General features: G+C 38.5%; 1 protein-coding gene across 20 annotated transcripts in view; it reads right to left on the reverse strand.

Annotated features, from left to right (window-relative positions):
- Positions 1-27,784, reverse strand: part of MCTP2 (multiple C2 and transmembrane domain containing 2) — a 256,284-nt gene that overhangs the window by 108,285 nt on the left and 120,215 nt on the right. For all 20 annotated transcript variants that reach the window (XM_063640081.1, XM_055277123.2, XM_063640079.1 and 17 more), the window contains 4 exons: positions 21,621-21,785; positions 19,006-19,136; positions 9,817-10,003; positions 7,438-7,531 (listed from right to left, as the gene is read on the reverse strand). In XM_063640081.1, the coding sequence (XP_063496151.1) occupies positions 7,438-7,531; positions 9,817-10,003; positions 19,006-19,136; positions 21,621-21,785 (577 nt within the window). The remainder of the gene's footprint in view (positions 1-7,437; positions 7,532-9,816; positions 10,004-19,005; positions 19,137-21,620; positions 21,786-27,784) is intronic.

Raw genomic sequence — 27,784 nt, forward strand, 5'->3', positions numbered from 1 at the left:
ATATTTGCTAAATAAATTTAAACGTTACTAAGAACCCACCCATTAATATGGAAGCGATTCCTCTGTTAATTCATGGAATGTCACAAATGAGCTGAATTCATTCACCCTCATGGTGCCATTAAGTTGTAAACCACTAAGTCATCCATATACTCCCAAACTTTGCAATGACTACAGTCCATGTTCTTTGGCAGGCAGTTGAAGCAGATGGCCTGCCAGAGGCAGATTTATGTAGTTTTTAATGTGTTTTTCAAAAGTTGGTCTTGATTTGGGCTTAGCTACCCATGAAGATCTCTTGAAAATTAAAAACATTCAGTCACGACTACTGAGCTTTCTAGAAATTGCAATTATAGCCATCCCTTTGAAAACAGGGCATCTTTAAGAGACGAGATATTGCTATGGATACAGCTTCAAGAGACAGACAATTAAATGAAACCATAATATGGGCATGTGGTTTAAAACTCAGTGAACAATAACTGTGAGACTATTCCTCTTCTGACACAAGCAGTCTTATGTTTCAAAACAAAAACAGCAATATAAAAAAACTTGTAGTCACTATTATAATTTACAGAAACAACTCAAAAGTCAGTATTATAGTACATGGCAGAAACATTTTTACTCTATAATGGGGGGTCTAAGTGCCCTATTTTGGTCAACAGTTTGACAATAGCACTTTTTTGTATAACAACAACAACAAAAAGATGAACACGCCAAGCTGTTTTATACTAATAAAACTGTTATCCAGATTATCAAAACGTAAAATTCAAGCACTAAAGTAGTTCAGTATGAGAATTTCTCTACCATGAAGCATATTTTTTTGTCTTCTTTTTTAAGCACTCAATAGAAATAGAAACAAAAAGAAACATCTTAGAGTGGTAACTAGATTTCTAAAAGTGGCTGAAGAGATAAAAGTGGTTATCAGCTTATATGTCTAACACGATCTAAAATTAGGGAAATTATAAACAATATGTGAGCAAAACAACCTATACAATTCTTCATGTATCAAATATACTCTAATAAAATGCATTTAATAAAGAATGGGAAAAACATTTATTAAGCACAAAATCTATATCAGGCATGTTCATTTAGGATTTGATTTAACCCTTAAAATACCCATGAGGACATGGAAGCTTAGAGGGAGCCTAAGGCCAGCATGTGGGGGAACTGAGATTCTGCTTCTGTATATCTTCCATGTCATTATACATAGAGATTAAAATGAGAGACAGCTACCATACAAACAAAAGGCAAAAACATGGGCACTAATTTTTATCTTCAATGAATACATCATTGAACTAGACATTGGTTTAGTTAAGGCTGAATCCAGGGCCCATGGAAAAGGCTCATGCACTTACCCAAGGAATGGAATATTTCACTGCAGTTATGGCTCAAATCTGTGTAGGGGACAGACCAAGGGCTCCTCCTGATGGCATAGCCAAGGAACCAGTGAACTGGAAATGCAACCCCCTGATTTTGAAGAAGGTCTCCATCTATTTCAAAGGTACGCACCACCTCGTACACCTGATGTCCTGCAGTGGAGGAGCGAAGGCAGAGTGAAGATTGAGCCTTCTCGTAGGGATCACAAGCTGCCTAAGGGTGTGTCTGTTAACCAAGTGTGGTGCTCAATGAATATCTGTGGTCGATTACCAGAACTGCCCCCGAGCTGACTTTCCTGAAGTTGAGAAATACTTTAAAAGTGGTAGAGGAAGCTATATTGGGTTCCCTGGAAAGAAACAGTGGTTCTGGAATTAAATGTATCTTTATTCTCCCAGATCAGGCAATTGTTAACGGTCCCCAACATGCCTATTTACAAAATAAGGATACTTTATAATAACCTGGATTTCTTGTCTGGAAACATATATTTATTTTTCCTCTGATAGATATTTTGAGATTATGCTAATTTGGGAGTTATTTCCTTTATTAACAATGGAAAGAGAAAACGGTCCAAGTGATACCTTTATTACCAAGATATCAAGAGGATCCAGATATATTTGGAAACTTTTCATGATTGATGACTGGGTTTTGTTTGTTTTTTTTTTTTTTTTTTTTTTTTTTTTTTTTTTTTTTTTTTTTTTTTAATGGCAAAGAGTGCCAAAAAGTCTCAAGGGTGAAATTAAAAATCCCCAGGAGAATTCTGGAAGGCAAGCAACTCCAAATTGTGAGTCAAGATGATATTTCCAGTTTTGTCCCTCCATTGCCTCCTGATAATTCCCTAGCTTCTCATCATAACATATAGATTATTAGAATAATGGAAACATGAAAAATGAAGATGAGTGATATGGTTTGGATCTATATCCCTACCCAAATCTCAGGTCCAGGTGTAATCCCCAGTGGTAGAGGTGGGGCCCAGCAGGAGGTGATTAGATCACAGGGGTGGATCCTTCATGAATGGTTTAGCGCTATCCTCTTGGTGCTATCTCCTGATAGAGTTCTCACGAGATCTGGTTATTTAAAAGTGTGTAGCATCCCCATCCATTGGTCCTGCTCCTACCATGTCAGATTCCTGCTCCACTGCTCCTGCTTTGCCTTCCATCAAGAGTAAAAGCTCCCTGAGACTTCCCAAGAAGCAGAAGCTGTCATGCTTCTTATACGGCCTGCAGAACCGTGAGCCAATTAAACCTCTTGTTTTATAAATAATCCAGTCACAGGAATTTCTTTATGGCAATGTGAGAATGGATTAAACAACGGGATTGTGCTATAAAAAGAGAGGATATTGAAGCCTATACTGCATTTTCTGTTGTGCTGTTATGTCACTTCACATCCTCCCACACCAAGCTAGGCGTGGAGGGCTGCTGTGATTGCTTTGTTGCTACTCTTGGCATGGTGAGTTAAAGTAAACTCCCCTAAGTTTCCAGTTCCCCTATTATGTAGGATTCTGAGTGGGTAGGGGGCATCCTGGGAGGAACAGGGTAAGGACCATGAGTGTGAAACAGAGGGAGACTGAAGAATGGCCTCTCGCCTTTGGAACATCCTTTATGGGGAAAGAAGTCTCTCACAATAATTATTTTAGAGAATAAAACTAATAAAGAGAAAGCTAGGGTAACAGGAAGGTAGCTGTATGAAACCACATTTTGATTCTAAGAATGCTAAGGAAGAATCATTGATCTGGTGTGGAATCTCGGCACATGCATCATGCCAATGGTGTCCATGATGGTTTCGATTCCTAGTGCTGAATTAACCCCAACACATTACAATCCTGGCAGCTTCTCAGCAGCATACTATCAATGTCCTGAATAATCTGCACACATGTGCTGGGCATACCAAGACAGTTTCCTACTCTTCACTGGCTGATCTCAATGGGTAACATAGGTGTTGTTACGTATACTGAAAGGTGATACAATCTGGACTGAAAAACATTTTCTCTAACAATTTTCCCATTAACCCATTGTTTACTATATTCTCTTTTTACAGTTTATGAGATTAACTTTGTATATTCTTTCAACAGTATTAATTTATGATCAGATGTGCCCCTGGGCAGCATATACCACAACTTTCTGTCTGGGCCTCTACTGTAGGTATGAAACCTGCTATACTGTCCATTTCTCAGCATTGTCCAGAATAAAATGTTTCTCTTTCTCAGTTAATCATTAGAATGTGAGTTATTTTCTTCTTAAAATACCTGCGTTTTAAGACTAGCAGTAGCTGAGTGAAGTATGTTGGTCTTGTCAAACATTACACACAGCTATTCACCTTGAGCCTCCCAGTACAATTTATCATTCGTTTCATGAATCAAGGCTGTGGCCTGGTTTACTACGAAAGTAATGACATTAAGTAATAGGCTGCATCACCTATTACTTAAAAATGTTAGGTTACACTGGGCACAAGGAATTTGTGAAGCAAACTCTTTAAAAAATATTTGACAGGCTTTTCTACTAGAATAACTGCTTATGGCTATCCACATCTAATGGTGGCATAGACCTGAGAAAAAATAGCTTTTACCAATTTTAGACAGATAGGCTCCAAAGAAGATAGATCACTTAAGATTCTTTGAACAAAGTCTTCTCTCATGTACACAAATGTCAGAAACTCTAAAAAATGCCAAGATAAATATACATTTAAATGTATTAACAGATAGCTTCAACCACAATCAAATAGCATATTTAAAAAGGCATAATTTAAAAACAATAAATATACCTTTTTATACATTAGAGAATTAAAGACTTTACCATTTGTAAATATCATAATGCTAGTAATATACGCAGATTTAGGCTTATTCATATCTTTTAACACATTTGAAAATGTATACACTATTTTCCTTTACAGATAAAACAACTTTATGAGAAATAAATTCACCTTACTATATATATTTTATTCTAATGTTCTAAAATACTAACATAGTAATGAGTATTCAATTTTTCCAAAGTTTAATTTCTTATGACTATATAATCATAACATCAATAACAACAGGGAATATCCTTCTAATTTGATTCCAGTGGCTTGAATGACCTATATTTTCCTTTTCTAATGGTTATTCGAAAAGAGATGGATGTTTTTAAAATTAGGAAACTACTGACCACAGAGTTTACCACATGCATTCACTCCTCCTCCAGGACGTGCGGTCTCTTTGGCCCCAAAACGGTAACTATAACCTCCGTATGGACTTTTGCTTTATCAGGATTCCTGAACTTTAGGTGAAATTAAACTGAAGCATCAATTATTGTGGTTACTTCACATTGTTCTTAGAAACATGCAATTACCACAACATAAAAACATATGATAAAAAGAAAAGCGGAAAGAATGAAAGGTTCCCTTGTGCACCGTGTCTAAAATGACCATCATTCTTTGGAGAATGTCCCTGGTTATCTGGAGTAAATGCACTTTTTTTTAATTTGTGGGTGAATGTTTTACTCCCCTAGCAGCTGCAATAAACGAACGCTCATTGATACAGTAAGATGGCTGGAAAATGAGGGCATAGAGTAGAAATAGTTACTTATTTCTTAAATGTTCCTGGCACTGACAAAAATGGGTGGCTTTTCTGATCCTGATCCAATGACACTGTTGAGGTCTGTTTTATTTTTTTTACTACATACTTTGAATTGGTAACAATAATGATAACAGCAATAATGCCTGATCCCCACTGTAGGCCACAATCGCTAACCTCTTAGAGGTATTCATTGCTACCTCACGGTAATGTGAATCCATTTCTTTTTTCACATAGAAAAGTTAAATGACAACTATCTGGAGTAAGTCCACTTTGTAGCCCTGAAGCAGTGCCTTGGTTGGAACACTCCGGGGGATTCACACAGGAGCCTGACAATGTATAAACATAGACTGTGAAATTCAGTTCTAAAAACAAAGATCATTATGGTCTAAACACATGTTCAGCTAATGACAAATCACTTTGCCTCAATTAACTATAGCAATAATTTTCTCATAAATACAGAAATAGTAAAACACCAGGGCATTTAGTCAAACCACACAGCATTATTTCATTTCTAACTACTGCTATCGTTATTGGAATTTGTTGGTACTTACCTTCATGCACTCCAAAACTATCTACTGAATACCTTGAACATAAAACAACAAAATGAAAACATTTCTCCCAAAATTATTCTTCCACAGAGAGGGTCTTTACAAAGACTCTTTCTTCAGGTATCTTCTCCTATTCACTTTACTTTAATAGTCAAAATACTCTTTGGAGATGATACACTGGCCTGAAACAATCTTAATAAAAACTAGTTTTGGGGGCTTTATGGAGGTTACTTGATAGGACAGGTTAAATAAATCAAGTTTTTCAAAAGTGTTTCCATTAGCCAGGTGTGGTGGCAGGCATCTGTAATCTCAGCTACTAGGGAGGCTGAGGCAGGAGAATTGCTTGAAGTCAGTAGGCGGAAGTTGCAGTGAGCCAAGATGGCGCCATTGCACTCCAGCCTGGGCGAGAGAGCAAGACTCCATCTCGGGTCAAAAAAAACAAAGGGTTTCCACATATGGATGTTGCTGTAAACAAGCCTTCAAAAAATACTCTTAATGCATTTCAGTCACTGGAGATTAAAAAATAATATATATATATATATATATATATATGCAACTTACAGAAAGAATTTTTTTAAATGCTGGAAGGCATAAATGAGTTCTTGGGGCTGGAGACATTTCCTGAGAGAACAACAATTGTGCATTCAAAAAGTGCTGTATGTAAACCATTACATGGAATTAAAAATAATTTTCTCTGGAAAACTCATAGGCAATTCTAAATGTGCTTTAGGGATGACGGAACCACTAATGTCAAAGGCACATGTGAAATGTTGACTGTTTTCGTAAAATGTAAGTAAAAAGAAAAATGTCTTAATTAACACGAGATTACAAACATTTGCAACGATACTAGTGAATATTAAGAGCAATCATCTGAGTACTTCACCTACAAGCCTCAAAAATTGTATCTTCTGTTTGGCCCAAAAACCATTTTTCGATCTTCTCACTAGTCAGGATTATCTTACAGAGTAGTTATTTCTATTGCTTCATTTTTGAGTAGGGTGAGGAGAACTTTTTTTTTTTTCAGGGAAGTTTATATTTCCTAAAATTTCTGTAATATAATGTGCTGAAAACTAACGTTCTCTTTTCCACTGGTTGAACTTCCTCAAACTCAGTCTCAGAAATTTAGAGGCTGTACAAATATAGTGAAATTGTTCCTGTCTGAAAGGAAGAAAAAGAGTAGCCCACATTCTAAAAATATGAGATATATATATTTTTAAAAACCATGCAATCCTGAATCAATAGATATAACCATGCTGTAGAATACTCTTTGTATTCATCAATTTACTTGGTAAATAGCATCTGTCATGTAGGCGGCTAAATTGTTAGTCAGCACAAGGGGGTAATTTGACAATGAGTGGGGAGTCGCTGTCAGACGCTGGCGTGTCTGGATTACTCCACGTGCAGCAGAGCACAATTCAGCACAAAGCATGTCTGCTTTGGCCTCTTTCTAAAAGTTCAAGTTACAGAAGCACCAAGAGAAACTTCCTATAAGACAATGTCAACTGCAAAGCGGTCCCAGGGCCTAGACTCTGGTCATTGTTACGATGAGGTGCCAGCCAGATCTGACTTCAAGCTCAGATTTATGAGCCATGTGAACCATTCAGCACAGAGAGCAGCAAAAGGCGAGATGTCGAATCGCTGTCATTTGAGGTTACATAGAAAATCTTGACCAACAACTTAATTTAACAAATAAAGAAGTCGTGACTCATAATCCACAAATATTTTTGAAGCTCAATAGATTTGAATCTTACTGAATCAGCACAAAATCATTTGAAAGAAATAATTGTGTAAAAAAAGGTGCTTTATGTGAAAGAAATTGCTCAAGTCTGCCTCTTTTTTGCTATGACTCTGTTTGAAGGAGCATGACTGTTACATTCATGCTTCTACTTATTAAGCATTTTGCTTTGCCAGGAGATCGTTTCAAAGCAGGAAATAAATAAAGATAAATTAGAAAATGAAAATGTCCTGTACCTGAGAAATCTGCCGCTAAGAGATCTGCTGCCTTTAAAACCTTCACTTGTAGAATGCCGACGTCTTTCATATCTTTCAGGGAGTTCTGTAAGCACTGAGGGTTGAAAAGGTGATACAAGTGAAAACAGCTTTTTAATACACTATTTAATGTCATAAAGTCCTATAGGAAGTGCAGCCTAGATTTATCTTCCTTTTTCTCATGAAATCTTTAAAAAAAATCCCCAAAAATTTACATAACAGGACAGTTAGGCACTTATAGCAGCCAGATTAAAAGAAAAGTGACTGAGAATTAATTAACTACAGCTTTAAAATAAACCAATTAGAAGCATATATAATCTACTTTTAACATCGCCCCCTGGTGATAGCATAGATACCCCACCGGGAAAATGTGTGGGTAGAATTACATTGATACTCTTTTTCCCCCCTTCTTTCTCATTAATGCAACTTTTAAATCACTCTGAAACACAACATTATTCTGACCTAGTTAGTACAAACTTTATGGATTTCAGAGGACTAAACTTGGACCCATCACAGATACTTATTACCACTCTAAAGAGAGTTGGGGCAGAAACCAGAATTTTCTGGTCTGTTTTAGCTAGCTCATTGAATTAGAGATTAAGCATCTAGTATCACCCTGGATTCATATTTACTTTAGCCTTGAGTTTGTACGAGCCAAAGTCTGAATATATCTACCGCTCATTCTTAAGCACATATAGCAATATTTGGATGTTTATATACATGGCATCCTTAAGAAATTGTGCATGAAAGAGGCCAGCAGATAAACTCTCTTCTCTTGCCTCCAGAACATACCTACTGAAAAAGATCCTGCCTCAAAACCTTTGGACATGCTATTTCTGTCATTAGATAGCTAAAAACCTGTGATAAACAGACTGCAAAGAGTTACGAAAGGATATTAAAATACTTGCTATTTAGGCATTTCAGGTAGAATAACACAAGCTTCATAATAGTTTGCCTAACTTAATATGCATCATTCCTAAAAACATTTGAAAGTTGTTTCTCCTCTATATTTTCAACCTAAACAAACAAAACAATTAGTTTTTAAACTGAGAGAACACATTTGAAATGAAGTGCTTTTACAATTTAGAAGTGGAAATGCCTTTAAAGATGATCTGTCCTTACAACTTAAAAAACAAATCCAGGGGGCTGTAACTTGGGCTTTGAAACAGCATTCGTTCCCTCTAACGTGCTGGCTAGCTTGCTAGCTGAAGCACTCAGTATTTCTATTTTGATCATAGCCTCTTCAAACCTCTTTTTGATTACTACTCCTCAAACCCTGAAGTATTATTCAAAGCAGGCATTATGATGGTATCTAATGTTACTTTATAAACACAAAACTCCTCATGAATTTGGTAAATTTGTCAACTTATTCATTGGAAAGCTTGGGGAAAAGTTTTATTCTTCACCATTAAATTTTCATTTGCTTACCTAATCAGAGAGAATGTTAATAGTTGTGTCAAACCTTCTTTACAGTATGCCAGCCTCACATGCGCAATCTGCATTGACAATGAGCTATGTGGCTGGGTCTTGTACTCCCGAAGATAAAGAATTATTCAATTAATCAATACGTCTACGCAGTGAAGGATCCTGGAGACGCTAAAGTTTATGCTGAGAATGATAGTGCCATCGAATAGGGATTCATCTTTGCTTCATTTTCATGCCACTTTCCTAAAACATGCCTTCCCTGTGTGGCACTAAAATAAACATATTGATTTATAAAGAAGATAGGATAAAAGCAGAATGCAAATGAAGGCACCTAGAAAGCCAGAGTACAACAAATAAATGAAGAGGACACAGCCATTTCATTTTAAAATGCTGAGTGGACCATTAAGCACATGGCAACTACTTAGGGAGAAATCACGCACTGCTCTTATCATCCACAGTGGTTCAGAACAGCAGTCCTTCATGTCCAGTTAGTGTTATTGCTTTACGAGGCATGAGCAAGTTCTCACCTGATCCTAAGAACTTCTGCAAAGGTATCCATAACATTGCAAACATTAATGGCTGGTAAAGTTATTTGTGAACTCCTGTGAAAAGTCCTATTTACACACACACACAGGCCAAGCAGGATTCTGCTTCCCTGGGGATTTTAACATTCCCCAAAGACTTGCTAAATGCTAAAAATTCAGAATATCTTTTTGCCTTTTAAAATAGCAAAACCAACTCTTAATTCTACCGTCACCTTTTCACTAATGCATTAACCCCTAAGTCTGATGTCTTGTTTTATGACGTACAATGAAACTTGGGACAAAGATCTCTTTTGATGTAGTTCTTCAATTCAGAGACTTTGTTTCAATAAAGACTTTGTTTTAAAAGAGAAGGTGGGAGGAGGGGGAGTGTACAATAAGGCCAAACACTCACATATCGCTGGGTAATCTGCTTTCTTTCGCTGGGGTCTGCTAAGGGGCAGACACACAGATCAGAGACGGAGACCCCCGTACAGGGTGTAAGTGTGACCAACATAAGGAGTGCCCCCAGACAGCTGCCCAGTGGCAGCTCCAGGCAGTTGGCTTGCTTCAGAGGCAGTGCCGAGATATCCACTTTACACCTAGAAAAGTTTCAGGAATCAAGAGAGAGAAAAGTGATTAATTCAAGGCCACTGCAGTACCTCCAAAGCACCTGGCTTTGATTTCATCATCCCCCAAAACTCACTCTGTCTGGTCTTAGGTTTATTGAGCAGCGAAGGTTGCCCTAATTCATAATGCTCACTCCCAGCCTAACACACTCTAAAATTAAGGAGAGGAAGGGGTCCAGAAAATCAAAAAGAAGGCGGCATCGGCAGATGGAAAATGAAAAGAGAGGAGTGGATCTTTGCCAAATAAGGTCTGTAGAAAGATAAGATCAAAAATTAGAGAGAAAAAAGGTTGAAAGTTTAAGTCTTATGAGTAAGCATGCTGTATGGCTTCCCTGGACTGTGCCTTTTATGAGTAAAGAGAATAAAGGATCATGGTTCAAAACATGAGGGAAAAAAAAAAAGATAAGAGAAAGGCAAGTGGGAGAGGGTTAATGGAGAAACCATTTTCTTCCTGATTAATGCCAACTGGCGAATTTTTATTTTAAAAAACACGTTAAGGTGTTTTCCTAATAGGCACACGCCACAGGGTTTCCCCAGGTGGGTTTCTTTCGGACAAATGGAGCATGAAGTGCTGTTGATTGATCCCATTTCAGCAGCACTGCCAGGAAAGGCTGTACCCATCTGCTATAAATTGCATGTTTTCCGCCTCTTAACAGCCAATGTTCTGGGGATGTTGAAAACCTCAAACACATTTAAATACAGAAGCAAACACCAGAAAGGGGCACTGAGGTGCTAAGTCATTTATTTACCTTAACACTGACACCTCTGGGTTTGCCCGGACCACACCTGCTCTGTTTATGTATGCAGGTGGGTGAAGTAGGTGGGGTTGAGTAAAGTGGGGCATGGTATACCCAGATGCCCTTTTTTTTTTTTACATTCTCCTTTACCCTCCATAATTATCGAATAAGATGAATATTCAAGACTTCAGAAGAGGATGGAAGCACTGCTCCCCAGAATGAACAATAAGGATAGATTCTTGCCCTAAGCTGTCAGTGGACTTTGTCCATTTGCAGTTAATTACAAATAGGTAAACTTACGTACTATATAAAGCAATGGCAATTTTGAGCCACATGGCTATGTGGATGAAAACTTCCACTTTAAGAAATTTGAGAGAAAGCTAGCAATCACTTTTCCAAATAAATATGACATTAAAAGACTCTACTAGACTTTATTACAAGATTTAAAAATATTTTACATACCAATATGTGTCCATATAATTAACTTGAGTGGGCATTTATTTCCTATTTATCAAAAGTGACCCCAGTTACAGGAGGGAGTGGCCATTAGAGCTTTTGCATGTAATAAATTCACCAAATATTTCTATGGGAGACAAGTTACAAAAAAAAATGTATTTTTAAATAATCCTCTGATGTGAATCAAAACAATTTTTCTGTATCAATAGGGAAGCTTTTAAAGTTAAATTGCATTACTATCTACGAAAAAATCGGTTAATAAATATTTTTATTTCATAAGCATGATGTAAGTGGGAAACCAAATTTGCTTGGAAAGAAAGAAACGTCTATTGCCTTAAACCATTTATTTCTAGAAAAGTAGGTCCCCACAAATTCTTAGCCAATATTGCAGTAATATTTCTACTTCAGAATACTTTGCTGAGCATTATTTTACACTGTTACGTACACTTTCATTTAATAAAGCTTTTCTTTCTTATGGAAAGGGAAATAATCCAAATTTGTAGAAATTTTCTCTGCTAGTCACAATGTTACAAATTAACAATAGCCTATTGATGGTACATTCTTTTTAATACCATTAATAATGGCAATTTATTTTTGTCCTTTAAACGTTTGCCTTTGGGATGGTGGTTTTGTTGGTTCTTTGAGCAGCCAAAATTTATTGAGATACAAGTGCTCTGACAGCTAATAATGTTTGAGGGTCAAAAATAATATATAAGTAAGCTCTAATAAAATTTTTCTTGGATAATTCAAAATGAAGCTGATATTAATTCTAGAGTATGCTAATAACGCTGTGAGTGGTATTAGCATAATTGGAATAACTGTGAAAATTTTCCTAGCGACTGTTTAAGTGCTCAACTTATTGGAACAGAGCAGTTTGTCAATTTTAAGTAAACGCTGAACCACATACCAGATGAAATGCAAAGTAAATATTGGGTTTCTTCTCAAAATTATACATTTTCACAAGCTTTTCACTCATTTCTGTCTACTGTGAATGTTTTACACTTATGTTATTATAAAAAAAATTAGTCCCTTCACTAGAATGAACACTTCCATGAAAAATAGCCATTTGTAGTTTAGAGTCCCATGAGCAACAGGTTGAAGATTTAGGCATCAGCTTAATGGATTTCACAGTCTTTGATAACTAACGAGTGAATCCAGCCGAATATTTACTTGTACTTTCTCAGTGACTAGAAGGAACAAGTTAAACTGATATATTAGCATCATGTTAATCAAAATTAAAACTTAGTCTTTCTGGACATGGGTTATGACCCAGCCTCTTAGAGGTCCTGACCCACCACATGAACCAGTATGTTAAGAATTAATTTAAAGCTACCATAGTAGGCCCCCTTTAACGATGACTTTTTATAAACATTCTGTAACTCTTCTACCCACCTGGTGTCCCTATTTATTTCCACATTCTGGAAGAAGGGGAAAGACGGGAGACGGAAAAAATGTATTTCATACAAAACCTTCTTCAGGCCTCATATTTCACCTATTTCAACTCCAGCTCACACTGCTCCAGTTTTGTCATAAAGTTTGAAGGAGAACCAGAAGCTCTGGACATTAGCCAGAGACTGGAAGAATTATTTTCATTAACCCCAACCTGGTAAGAGGTTACTGCATTATCAGAAAAGCAACAGAATTTTTTTTTAACGAAAAAGACTTTTTTCCCTCAAATTGCAAATATTGTTAACCATAATACTCATCCAACCTCCCAAAAGAGAAATATCAAATGACCAAAATGGCTTTTTGTGTTTTTTTCTTAGGTTCAAAGACAAATGGACTAAAATCTAAAGTCTTTAAGACGTAAACATTCTATAATACGTTAATCAAAGACATCTGCAATACGAAAAATCCCAAAAGAAGAATCTAGACTTCTTTTTCATTAGTGCAATGGATTCTTCTCTGCAAAAGTACTAAATAATTTGGTTGGGCTCTTACGTCTTTCTAGTCACTGCTGAAGACCAGTAAAACCTTGCTTCTTTTCTGTCCTCTCTTTGGCTACGTCTTATTGGTAGGATACAGGATTAGCCTTTCCCTGTTATGGGCAGGTGTGAGGGGCTAATAGTTAAATATTTTTGGTTTGTGGGCCATAAGTTTTCTGTAGCAACTACTAAAATCAGCCCTTGTACCATAAAAGCAGTAACAGACAATGTAAAGAAATGAAGGTTTTTTCCCAAAAAAAACCTTTATTTACAAAAACGGGCAGCCATATGGATTTCACCTACAAGCCCTGGTTTGCTGACCCCTGAAGTACAGAAATACTTGTAATTTAGTGGTGGTGAATTACACGTCTTTTTTTTTTTTAATGTAAATTTTTTTAACTCACGACGGCTCAAGAAACGCTGGTCAAAATATCCAATGATCTGTTAGTTAATAAAAATGGATAAAGCAATAAAACCTATAAAAATTGCTCTCTTCTGTCTGATAGAAACAATATGGAAAACACACACTCAGGGCATCTATATAAGGAATTCAATTAATGAGCATGAACCAATTAGGTCTGTTCCGGTGGCATCACATATGACTTCACACACAAGGGGACTAAATGTCTTTGGACGATCACTCAGAAGGTGCAACACACCGAGCCCTTAGGTGACCAGGAAATTTTTATTCCAACATCAGCTTTGTAAAAATGTAATCAATAGCAGCTCCACTGCAACAACAAGATTTACACGATGGAAATCAAAATAGCCAAGTCACTGCTGTGTTAGTGTCTAGGAAGGAACTCCCATCGCTCATCTGCAAGACATGGAATCCAGTGGCTTTGTGCCTTCACCCCTGCCCTCTTCTCTAGCCTTATCATGTGACACCACTGATCTTTCCACTCCATCAAGGTTCTCGGAGGGAATGTGCTCTCTCTCCTCTCCAGACCTTTGCCTATGTTCTGCTGTCTTCCTGGAAAGCTCTTCTTCCTGGAAAGCTCTTCTTCTTGTCTCCTTGTTAACTACAACTATTCCTACAAGTCTCAGCTTAGACCGCTGTTCTTCAAGGAAGCCTCCTCTTCCATTCTAAGCCCAAACTGGTATCCATGATGCCAGGACCTGCAGCCCTCATTCCACCTACTGCCACTGCCTGATTACTTGTAGTAGCCCAAGACTCATCAGTGCCCAAGGACAGCAGCCTTTTCTGTATCATTGTCCACTGAATCAAGTACTTTGCCTTCTGCCCAACATACAATGTGCTCTAGATCTGAAGATTTGAATACACTGAATGCACAAAAGAATGAATGTCAGCGCTGTAATAAAACTCATAAAGTCAAAAACTCCAAATTATAGTGTTTTTCCTTGAACTAACTAAATCTTTTGCAGCCTCTGTTTCTTTCCCTATGTAGGAAAGGAATTGAAATAAATGTATTTACTAGGTGCCTCCCAGATTTAAAATGCCATTGTTCTACTCACCTGAAGAAAACAGACTAAATTACTTTTTTTTCCCTTTCCTGCAAAAGGCATATATTAAAGCCACCCTCTCTAGCCCACAGGCAGTTAATGTGCTGATTTAGCATTGTTTCTGACCTCCCGTTCTTGTCTTTCTCCATTAATCCCACAGCATTTTAATGTTTTAATTCAACACATAATTTTACCATATCAGTCAGACAAACCTGCTCAAGTTTTACTTGCCATGATAGCTTTTAACCTCTTATTCATTACCATAATTCTATGTTTTATATTACAGACTGGTCAGCTTTTAACTTAAAGGCAAGGGGCAGAAAAGAGTGCTAGAGTTTTAAAAGCTGTAAATCTCAGAGGCAAAGGAAGCCAGGGAACAGAAGGAAAATGGTGAATGTGTCAAGCCTGGCTGTAAAAGCAGATCAACGACATGGGGTGCAATTTGTCCAGAGAAATATTCCAGCCCAGATTTTTCACTGCCTCAGAGCCACTAATAAACTGGTAGAATGTCAGAGCTGCTTTATACAGCACCATCTGGGACCGAGGAGGGACTGTGAGGTATGCCAGTCCAAATGGGCTTGTGGGTTCCCATTCTTAATCTTTCCAAACTAAATTAAGTCTAGAAAATTCTATAATGAGTTAATCTGTAGAATCCCCTTGAAATATAAAATATACTTTAAGAAATTAGTATGATTACTTTGAAATGGCTCAAAATGGAATAATCTATATTACTCTACATTCATACTCTTGACATTTTGTTTCAAAGTTGGAGCCGGCTAAACTTAGCTTTATGTCTTACACTTCCCTAAAGGCTCACTGTTCCTATCTCAGATCAGATGCTTTTTTGCTTGTTTTGCCCATGAACAAACACTGGAGTTGGTAGGCAACAGAATTTCAGGGGATGATTGATCTTACCCAAGCACCTTCATCTTACCAACCTCAGTGTTTTTAGGGGTTACTTGTGGCTCAGGGGGAATCTGCAGGTAGGTGGACTATGAAAAAAGGGGAAGTCGGCAAGTTCCCCATGACTCAGGAAAGCCTGGAGGAGGGGCCTACGGGGCAGGTCCATGTTTTAACCATCACCAAGCTAACAGCCTACCCATGCCAATGTGATTTCTCTACACGTAAGCAACCACTACCCCAGCCTTATCATACATGGTTATAAAACTTCAGTATTGTTCAGGCCGACCTACACTGCCCAACCCTTCCATCAATGGATGTCCCTCCTACCATGTCCTTGACGATGGTCACTGCTCACTTTTACCAAAAAATATCAAAAAATTCTATGCTGTTTTGGAGGAAAAAAGTACATTGAATTTTACTAGTCATATCTTATTTTCTTAAATGGCATAATTTGAGTTGCCAAGGTGTGAGGACCTACAGTTTACATGCAGAAAAATCTCAAAATTAATAATAAGTAATACCTACCATCAGAGTGCGCAAGAGAATAAACGATGTCAAGTAGATGTTGTTACGGTTAGCCATGACGACCCTGCCAGTTGGCCAGTGAGCGCATTATACAGATACAGAGCCAGACGCCACAGGAAATCCACTGTCCAAGTCCCACAATTAGCCGACAGTGTGATTATCAGCAAGCTCAGGATGTGTGACCCCAGAGCTGATGTTCCTTCCCTCCCACTGAACTGCCTACACAGCTTCCCTGAAGAGAATTTCCCCAGAGAGTCCATCTAGATTTTTAACTGTCATGTTCAATTATGAATATCAAGGTTTTATCCAAAAACAAAGCATGAGACAGGCTTTGGAGAGGAGAGTTACGATACCTTTGCACCAGCAGAGAGACCCCTGATGCAAAAAGGTTTTTCCCAACAGTTGGAAAATAGCTGGGCCTTAGAATGAAGATCACAAAGAAAAGCAAATGTGTTTAAAAAAAAAAAAAAAAAAAAAAAAAAAAACTTGAAATATTTAAACAATAGCCAGGAAGAAGGAACCATAAGTAGCATGTCAGTGATGTACATATGCTAGCACAATCTTTCAGTCTGAGAAGCAGTCGATATTTTATCGTAGATGTCCCCCACCTGCAAGCTCTGCAGAGTAAAGCAGTAGCACCAGCTCCCAAGAGATACTTTTGTTATCTTTTGTACTACAGGAGAGGAAAAAGGAAAAGGATGCCAAAAAAAAAAAAAAAATTCTTTAAAATTCATAAAGAGGAAGAACAGAATGACCACCAAGACAGGTATATATCTCAGTTACAAACAGGAAATAGCTAAAATAATAAATGAACACCCAAATGACAAAACATGGATTACAAGAGACATCTTAAATTAGTTTTTTTGTCTCTGTGAAGCAACCCAACACTCATTTGGAAAAGCGTTTCCTATTATGTGAAGGAAGCATGACAGCACAATGACTTGTGAAATGCAGGGGCATTATTCTTTGCACCTACTACAACAACACGTTGGCCATTCATCACAGGAGGCCCCTGTTCCCACTGTTCAGATAACACTTTGGGACACAGAGTTCTCTGAATTTGCGTAATTGATCTTTGCTCTTTGGGCTAGCACAAAATTTCAAATCCTACTACCATCCGTACTGGAAGGGTCCTGGTATATCAGTGACAACATCAAAGACACTGAGAAGTACCTGAGCCTGAGCTATCTCAGTTCCCCTGTGTGGGTGGAGAAGTGACAGACAAGGTCACAGAAGTCATCCGACAGGCCATGTCTGTAGAAGACTGGACCACAGGACCACAGGAAGTGGGTTTTCTCCTAAATGCAAACCCGGCTGGGAGATGGCCAGGAAAGAAATGATTGCAATCTAACAGACAAGCATAGAATTGGGGATGTGCAGACGGTGCAAAGTAATGCAACCAGAGATGTGGAGGGTGAGGTGAGAGGTCTTAAGTGGGGGCGGTGCTGGTCCCCTAGGGATGTTTGGACACGTGTGATAAAACAAAGGGATGCTGTGTGTGCATGTGTGTACACACACAAGCTTGTGTGTTTTCCACACAATAATCAAGGAAAGTTACTGGTATCAGGTAGGTGAGAACCAGCTTTGCTAAACATCCCGCAACATGCCAGAGAGTCCCATGCAACAGGGTCCCCACATTGAGAGACATCGGAACAACATTCCACGGGTACTCAACTCCTCACGCATCTATCTCAGGATTCTGAGGTGGGATGAGGCAATGACAACAAGCAGTCCAACACTGTGCTAAGCATTTTACTGAGAAAAAGCCCTGCACAGGTATTGGGTTAGCTGGGTCTCAACCTGTTTATGCCTCTAAACACCTTACTGATGAAAAAAATTTCACCTCCTTGGGCCTCCGCATTTCCTTGTCTGTAAAATGAAGGGGTTTTTACTAGATAAGTGGTCCTCAATCTTTAGTTTTCAGCAACAAAACCCTTTCTTCAAATGGAATCCCAATATAGAGCATAGGCAAAAGCTGAGATGCTCTGGTCACAGAGGAGAGGTGCGAGGGGGCCCTCCCATTCCTCAAGGGGTGACCTTAAGGCATCTCCCTGAACCCAAGATCCAGCTTCGAAAAAGACACCCCACAGTGGCTGGGATCCCTTTCAACATCTGTGTTCTAAATTTAAGATCTGCGTACAAATAATACATACACAGAATGAACACGAGGCAAGTGATTTGATGGAGAAAACTACTTAGTCTTTGAAAACACAAAATCCTGACTCTGGAGCTCATGACTAAGTCCAAAGCCAAGTGATGTGTAAACTTCCGAAGCTCCACTTCATCATCTGTAGAATGGGCATGATACCAGTAACTCAAACGGCTTTTCTGAAGCTCAGAGTTGATCTGTGCTTCTGCCCGCATCTCCTTTTTGCTTACTGTATGCGGGTTACAGCACCTATGCTGCCTCATTTCATTGTATTTTTCACTACAACCCTAGGAAGAAGCAATAATATTGATATTATTGTTCATTACACATGTGAGTGTCTCAGTTGAGAGGGTCCAAAAGTAAAGAAATAAAATAAAATAGATTTGGCCTCAAACTCCATTCCTTGGTGTGCTATAAAGTACATCAAGGACAGTGAAATGCTTCCATCATGGGAACACCTAGCCTTAGACGTTTACTGAATTATATAACATTTCACTAGGTAGCAAAACCAAAATTATAGGGTATATTGAAAATTTATATAAAATGTTTTGAATAGTCTGAGATGGCAGCTTAACTTTATTTAGGTAATTCCTTACACACACTATTTTAATCAATACTGAATGACATTTCCCAATTAAACAAACAAAAACGAAAAGCAAACTTTCCCCCAGTTAGGACTGGCCATCCAGTCACTGATGGCACTCTGGGGTGGGGGATGCAAGGTAGTGCCCTCAGCCCTAACAGATAAAGATCACCTCTCAGAACCAGCCCCATGCAGAAACATGCTCCCGCCACTGGAAAGCAGAGGGGACTCACGTGCCCAGACGTTCCTCATGCTTTTTGTTGTCCTTTCCCCACACTTCAATGTCCAAAATGCCCATCCTGTCAGAGAAGTAGTGAAAGTCAAACTGTTCCTGCCACTGCGGATTTGCACTCTTACACAGTGTCTAGAAAACATGCAGTTATAATATTTATTTTCTTAAAATGTCATTCATTGCTACAGAAGCTACACATTAATTTCATCATTAAACTGTAGGGAGTCAAGATGATGGACCTCACCCCTTATAAAGGTAAACTTCCTTTTTTAGAATGAAAGGGACTTGGTGGGTTCAAGAATTGGCAAAACATTACTACTGTCTTAGCTGCCCCCCAGATCCAATAATTTATCCACCAAGTTACAGAGAATACTGTTACCTCACAAGAAACCATAAATTATACACACACATACACAGTGGACATCTATCAACAGACATCTTACAATTGTCTCTCTTATAGGACATCGCACTAATTGCTTAATTGAATGCAAGTAACAGTTTTGTTGGCATATCCATTCAATGCTAGCTTACCAACTATATAAATTAACAGTTTAGGGTCTTAATTAACATCTGTCAGCTGCATTAAATGAGAAACCCATGACTTGTATATTGCCACGTTTTTTTTTTTTTTTTTTTTTTTGAGACAGAGTCTCACTGTCGCCCAGGCTGGAGTGCAGTGGCGCGATCTCGGCTCACTGCAGGCTCCGCCCCCGGGGTTCACGCCATTCTCCTGCCTCAGCCTCCCCAGTAGCTGGGACTACAGGCGCCTGCCACCTCGCCCGGCTAATTTTTTGTATTTTTAGTAGAGACGGGGTTTCACTGTGTTAGCCAGGATGGTCTCAATCTCCTGACCTCGTGATCCGCCCGCCTCGGCCTCCCAAAGTGCTGGGATTACAAGCGTGAGCCACCGCGCCCGGCCATGCCACGTATTTTTAAATCCAAAGTTAGTGAATCCAGTTACTAGGATTGGAGAAAAGACTAGGAAATTCCACTGCAGCCAAACCTAAAAATTAATAAGAGTGACTTGAAAACTCCACAAGTGTTTCTGTGTTCTTCAAAAGTCACTCAAACTGCTTCTACATTTGGTTCGTTGGCCGGATTTTCATTTTTGTTTCCTTTATATAGAGATTAAATTTGTGAGTACAAAGTAAGCAAGAATGATGGTCGCAGAGTATTAGGCTCTAGGGGTGCAGTGTCAGGTGTTAAATCCCTGTACCAACTATTCTTGCATCAGAAAAACATACAGAACTCAGACCTCGGCTGTAGCCAATGTCATGTAAAATCATTTCAGCTGTTTTTCACATCAGGCTTAATATATTGGATCACAGAATTTAGAAACCAGGGAGAAAAAAAAAAAAAAATACAAGAAAAACCCTGTTAGACCACAAATTAAACGCAGTGTTCCCCAAGGGTGAATGTAGCAGATACTGAACTAATTCTACACTTCACCTTAGTCCAAAGGGCCAAGTGTGCTTAGTGATGAATAATTTTTCCATAAATCCTTAGCCTGACCCTGGCAAGCTAAAGGAATCTTAGTAGAGAGATATGGTTATCCTGGATACCCTCACTGTGAGGCGAAGCCTGAAATTACCTGGTTAAAATAATTATCTGCATACTTCTGTCATAACAGGCCCTCAATTTTCACATTTTTTATAAACTATTCTTCAATATGAGCTTCAATTCTCTACTTTGTGCTAGAGTAAATGACATCTAATATTTGATTCTGTACTGAAAATTGTGCAGTATGCACAGCCTCTTGCCTCCCTAAATCATTTTCCAGCTCGTCTGTATCTGCTGCATCCTCGATGCTAGAAATATCCTCGGTTATATTTTCAAAATCATCCACTGATTTTTTTTTTTCCTGTGTGGCTTTTGGCAAGTGATTTAACTTTCCAGTACCCCAGAGCTCCTTCAATCCATAAAACATAGGAAATATTCCTGTCTGACAGTTGTGTAAAACTAATTAATTATCATGGTTTAGGGACTATAGTTTTTGAAATAAAATCCACACCAAATTACTAAGATTGAAAATTAAACGGAATTTGGATCAGCAGAATAAGATGAATTATTTTTAAAGACAGTTAAAATGCCATTATGTTTGTTTAAAATAAATCTCTTTTCATACTTTGGATAGTTTATTATTTTTAATCCCAGCAAAAAACAGCAGCACTGGATACTATTTTTGGTGTGAAGACTAGCAAGGAAGAGAAAGCAAATATTTTTAATTATCTCACATATTTTAACCCAAATATCACGTATTATGCTATTCTATTTTTGTAGCATTTTGAAAACTTTTACTTACCCTTTTGCCGCATTCTATGAAATATAGTTTGCTTATTTTCAAATTGAAAATAAGTCACACATTCAAATCTATGATTTAATAAGGTTTCTCTAGCTCTGAGTTACTAAATTAAAATAAACTATACTAAGCAATTAAAACAATACCCACATTAATTGACTGCATCTATACAATTATTTTGTTTTCTGCTCCTCAGTATAGTTAGGAGGGCTGAACATAAATTACTTCTACTTTTGTAAAATTTAAAGTGGGAAACAATTTTTAATTATTTTTTATTTTAAAGATAGCGTTCTCCTTATGGAAAAGATAGAACTTACCTTACTTTTATACCTCTGATCTCCCAGTTTTAACTGGACAAACATCTCTGTCATGCTTCCTCCTGAGACGTTCTTCCCTTCCAACAAAGTTATACTTATAATCCCGTTCCAGAGTTGGTTCTTTTTCAAGGACTCAGAGAGCCGTAGGTTGCGTATCAAAGAGGACTAAAGCAAAAAATAAAGATGACATGTAAACTTGCTTCTAATTCCTGAGAGTGACTTTAGTGATCATAGGAATTCCAACTTTCAGTATTGATTATAAAAAAAATTCCTCCCTGCCTGGTGAAAAGTGTTATTTTCCATTGGTTTTGCAAACCTGCTGTCACAGTTATGTGACTTCCTTCTCAAGCTTTGGAGTGGTAATAATATAGTGAAGGATGAGGATATGCAACACTTTGACTTGGCACTGGCCGGTACTCCCACCCAGATGCACTCCTTGGTGGGACTCCTTCAACTGGGCCTTTAGCTATTTTAATAGTGTGAGAGGAAGAAAGACATTCTGGGAAACAGAGATATTATACCAGAACAAGGCATTGCTTTGCAAGGAAGCAAAATATCTCTGGGCATTCAGAAATAATGACTTTGAATTTATCCTTCACATTTGAATCTGTCTCCACTTCTCTTTATTCCTTGGGGTACTACCAAAAGCCCTATATACCATGTAAGATTCACTACTCCAAATAGAGCCTTCAGTGGCCGAGCTGGCCAAATGAGCTTTACAGACCTGGGGCGGGGGTGGGAGGGAAGGGGGCGTATAAAGCACATCTCACTGCACCTGGGACCCAGGAGGGGTTCAATAACTTAACTCTTATTTCCTTTGCTAAATTATATTACTCACACTCATACATACCTTGGAGGAAAAAGGCAAATGTCCTGTTCTAAGTTGTAAATAGAGTAGTCACACTTCATTTTTTAATTTCCACTATGTAAATATTCAACCATACACAAAGGTAAAGAGAAGAGTATAATAAATCTCCATGTACTTAATTACCAGATTCACTGTCTTGCAAATCTTATTTTACCTATGCCTTCATTCTTTTCTGGTTGAAATATCTTAAAGCAAAATCCATATTTGTTTTTACATAACAATCCTGCTACGATCACACTCAATGGCGTTAACAATAAGTTGTCTAGCATATTAAATACACAGTGCATATTCACATTTCCCTGATGGTCTGAATCATGCCTTTTTATGGCTAGTTTGTCTGAGTCGGGATCCCCACATGATCCACATGCTGCATTTAGTTAGCAGAGTTCATTTACATTGTCCGTTCAATAAGTGAAATAACACAAGCATAGGCTTCTTTATTGAAGGAGAAATAAATGGGCTGAAGAATCTAAATGGTGCTGAGCATCATCGTCGAGCAATGAATTTCTCACACTATATATTCATTCCTGTCATCACTCGCTATATCTTCCAGATCATTTAGACACCAATTTGCTCGGACACCAGTTAGTCACAATTTATCACAACAAATGGTATGTCAGTACCATAGTCATTATAGCCCAGCTTACCTCATCGAACCCAGGCCACTTCGCCACTCTTAATAAATGATGCAACAATGCCACACTAGGTATTTTGATCATTGATGACAATCTTAAGCAAAATACATTCCAGAAAACACATATTCCCAAACTTCCTATCTGTATTAGTCCATTATCACACTGCTGTAAAGAACTGCCTGGTGGGTAATTTATAAAGGAAAGGGGTTTAATTGACTCAGTGCAGCATGGCTGGGGAGGCCTCAGAAAACTTAATCACAGTGGAAGGTGAAGGGGAAGCAAGGCACCTTCTTCACAAGGCGGCAGGAAGGAGAAGTGCCGAGTGAAGTGGAAAGATCCCCTTATAAAGCCATCAGATCTCATGAGAACTATCATGAGAACAGCATGGGGGAAACCACCCCCATAATTCAGTTACTTCCATCTGGTCTTTCCCTTGACAAGTGGGGATTATGGGGATCACAATTCAAGATGAGATTTGGGTGGGGACACAAAGTCTAACCATATCAATATCCATGTGACTTTTCTCTTAAAACACGCAGAGGCCGGGCACGGTGGCTCAAGCCTGTAATCCCAGCACTTTGGGAGTCCGAGGCAGGCGGATCACGTGGTCAGGAGATCGAGACCATCCTGGCTAATACGGTGAAACCCCGTCTCTACTAAAAATACAGAAAAATTAGCCGTGCCTGGTGGTGGGCGCCTGTAATCCCAGCTACTCGGGAGGCAGAGGCAGGAGAATGGTGTGAACCTGGGAGGCAGAGCTTGCAGTGAGCCAAGATTGCGCCACTGCACTCTAGCCTGGGCGACAGAGCAAGACTCCGTCTCAAAAAAAAAAAACAAAAAACAAAAAACCACACAGACACACACACACACACACACACACACATAGGTTTTGCAGGTGCTGAGATAGAACAGAAGGGGCAAATGAGGAAATAATTTTAAAAAGAAAGAAATATCCTCTTCTCTGGTGAACATGAGTAATTCCTTCTTACTTCATATATATATATATATATGTATATATATAGGAATATATGTATAGGAATATTTTAACTATTTCATAAACCTTTATTATTGAATATGTTCCATCCGGAATAATATATGATCATTATTATTGTTATTATATATAAAAATAATATATTCCAGATATAACATACTCAATAAAAGTTTATGAAACAGTAAAAATTAAGTGATTTTTGTATTGGTCATAAACACACATCATCACAATATATAAATAGATGTATCTGCATATATGCCCATATAGCTATAGATGTTTATATAGATATTGATATGCTTAATACATTTTTTAGCTTATTAGGTACATGGGCTAAAAACTTCTACCTTTAAAACAAAAATGAGATTTTGATTCATATATCCTGCTGCAATTCCTCCTTTTGCTTTTTTTCTTCTTAAAGTTTGACTTGCCAACCAACAAGCTAAAGCATGACCTGTCCCACGGCCATGCTTCAAAGTTCCGACAGATATATTCCTCCCTAAACACTGCAACTATTTCAAAATCCTTTTTATAAAAAAGGGAGTAATGTCCACAAAGGATCAAAGGGCATCCTACAGTCTGGCAATTGCTTAAGAAAAATGGCAGCACTTCCATGAAATATGCCCTAAAATAATTTTGCGGCTTGGTATGTCCTAATTTCAAATTGGATGTTTATCTTGGAAAGGCTTCTATCTAACTTGTCCATAAAACAGCTCCACTTAGCTCTATGAGCTCTGTGAAAATGGAATCCAAAGCTGGTTATTAAGGGGCCTAGAGATCGGTTCCATATGGCGGAACAGCATGGGAGGGCAAGGCTGAGGACTGTATCAGGCGCGACTTGGCTGGAGCTCCTGATCTATCCACGGACACTCGTTGCATTACACCATAACATCTGGATTATTGCTTGTAATGTCCCTGGGAAATATCCACTTTCCATCAAAGCTTTTATCTATCTCAGTCGGACTTTGAACATTTTAGTATTTAACGCAGTCATGTTTGATCTGATGGACTTGCTCTCTGCTGTCCAAGATTTTTTCTCCCCCCTCCTAAAGGGAGGGCAGGAGAAGTATTTATTGCAGAGTTCACAGACAGAAAAGAACACAAGACCTTTATTCTACTTATTACACCCCAAATATTTCTGCAAACCACTATAAGGTTATTTCTCAAATCAAGTTTCATCTGTGATCCACACATCCCGGAGGAGGTGTGCGTACTTTAAAGAAGTCTCTTAATTACTTTAACATTTCTCTTCCATACTTGATAGGTTTGATGAGGCCTCAGACCAGGGAGTCTGGGGTTCCGGGTAGGGCCTGGGCCATCTAATGTGTGCTTTCTTGCAGAGCTGGGCTCGCAAAAGTCTTTTGTGCTCTTCAAACACCCCTTTTTCCCCCCACAATAAATCAACTCATCTGCACTCACTCAGCTGAATAGCTTAGGTTTTCATGCCTGTGCCTGAACCTATACGTGAAATTTGTCATCTTAATGCAGCCTGGAATGTGAAAGGAGAGAAGGAAATGACCCATCACAGGGGAAAGCCACCCCACCTGAACTGAAACAGACACCAAGAGATAGTGAAAAGTTTTGGTGCCCTGACCCTAATTTCTCAGCAGACATAATGGATACAATACAGCACATCAGGGTTTTGTTATTTTTCTCCTTTCTCCCAAAGGATCAGACCTTTCGCTATTCCTATGTTGATTCATTCATCTGCTCTGTCCTTCTCAGCCCCCTCCTCACCAAATCCCCACCCATTCTTCTAAAACAGAAAAGGTGACTTCCATCAAAGGCACACTGGCTAGTTATTAATAGTGAAAACAAGGTGTGCTGTGCCACTTAGAAACATATTAACTTCTGTAAAAGAGCTTTGAAAAACACTAATTTACTTCTCGTTCAAGACCATCCTGAGGCAGGAAGGGGAGAAACTTTGGAGTGGGACTAAAATTATACCCAGTGGATTCAAACAGGTAGGGAATCCTCATAAGTTTCTGACCTAGGACTAGACTCTAAAAACGGTGAATGTACTGTCATTGCCGGAATACACGAAATGGACTACAGTTTGGTGGCATGCATTATTTGATGTTTTGGGCCTGGGGACATGCTGGGGAGATAGTGATGTGAATTCCAGTACCCCTTTTCCTTGGCTGCAAAGGAAACTGAGGGAAGATGGACAGGTCAGCTTGGTGCCTCTTATCTGTCCCAGACCAGGAAGAGTGGCAGAGAGGTCAGGAGGAAAGAAATCCTAAAAGGAGGGCATGAAGTCAGGAGCTGGAGCCACAGCCTATGGCCCTCAAAAGCAAGATTACATTCAACTAGGTGGCACTCCAGAACTGACCATGCCAAGCAATACCCACGGGATAATTCTCCAAAATACTCTCTTGCATGTAACAAAATACCAATCAGCCAACCAATAAAGAGAGCAGTAAGAAAAGGCACTGACCACAGCATACCTGCCAGGTGCCAAATAATGTACTGGTACTCCATACGTAGTCTCAGAGACAGAAGGATAAACATATCAGTGTTCCCTTGGTGCCAATAAATCCCATTTTGACTCTCATTAATTGTTTTTCCTAAGTCATTATGGGAAAGTAAGTAGTCAATGGAAACAAATGCATTAAAAAAATCAACTTTGTAAGAAAAATGAGTAGTAAAGTCAGATTCCAACTCTGTTGACCACTGCTTTGAAAACCAAAGAGAAAACATTGAGCCTATAAAATGTTTCACTGAAATAGTCCTTTCAAGCTTTTTCAACATGTAAAACTACTGTTCCTTGTCAACAGCTTTTATTGCATGACATGAGAAGATCCATACATCCATGGAACAGGCTCCCAGGGAAAATTCTTCTCTGCAGCTCCTCTCTATCATCTGAAGAGGATACTGGACCCATAAATTCTCCTAGAACTACACAGAAATCCTTGCATGAGAATATAAAGAAAACCTTTTAAATTTCCCACATGTAAAAGTCCACAGAAGTTGCAATTTATACTTGTAGATAAAAATGGTATCAGTTCCAGAGATATGAATAATCTGTGTACAAATACATTAGCTATAAAAGCTTTGCATTAAATTTAATATTTTTAAATTATAAGATAAAATTGTCAATTTGTGTACTTAAAAATAAAAATTAGATTAAGAGAAGCTTTAAAAAAATAGTTAAAGATTGCACATACCCAATGACTCTCAGATTTTAGGACCAGCGAAATGCTTCTAATGCATTTTCTACTATTTAAAAAAAAAAGTGAAGAGACAAAACAACACGATAACAAAGCCCATGTGATTCAACAAGATTTTCTTTTTGTCCTGACCTGTAGGAAGCTCAAGTTAAATGTTAGGCTCATGTGCAATAGTATTAATCGTCTTGTATTTCTTGATTTACTTGTATAATCCTGCTAGCCTTCACTTCTCTATTGCTCTATATTTCTTACTGAAAATACTTTATAAGCATCCCCATCCAGGGCTGGGAGTAGTGTGAAGCAGTGAGGTACAGGGCTCATGCTCCACGTTCTGCAAGTGCAGGGCTGGTGCATCAGCCTGGATGCCTTTTATTTTATTTTGAGACGGAGTCTTGCTCTGTCACTCAGGCTGGGGTGCAGTGGCATGATCTCGGCTCACTGCGATCTCTGCCTCCCAGGTTCAAGCAATTCTCCTGCCTCAGCCTCCCAGGTAGCTTGGACTA

Source organism: Symphalangus syndactylus, chromosome 5, assembly GCF_028878055.3.
Source record: "Symphalangus syndactylus isolate Jambi chromosome 5, NHGRI_mSymSyn1-v2.1_pri, whole genome shotgun sequence".
NCBI classification, from domain to species: domain Eukaryota; kingdom Metazoa; phylum Chordata; class Mammalia; order Primates; family Hylobatidae; genus Symphalangus; species Symphalangus syndactylus.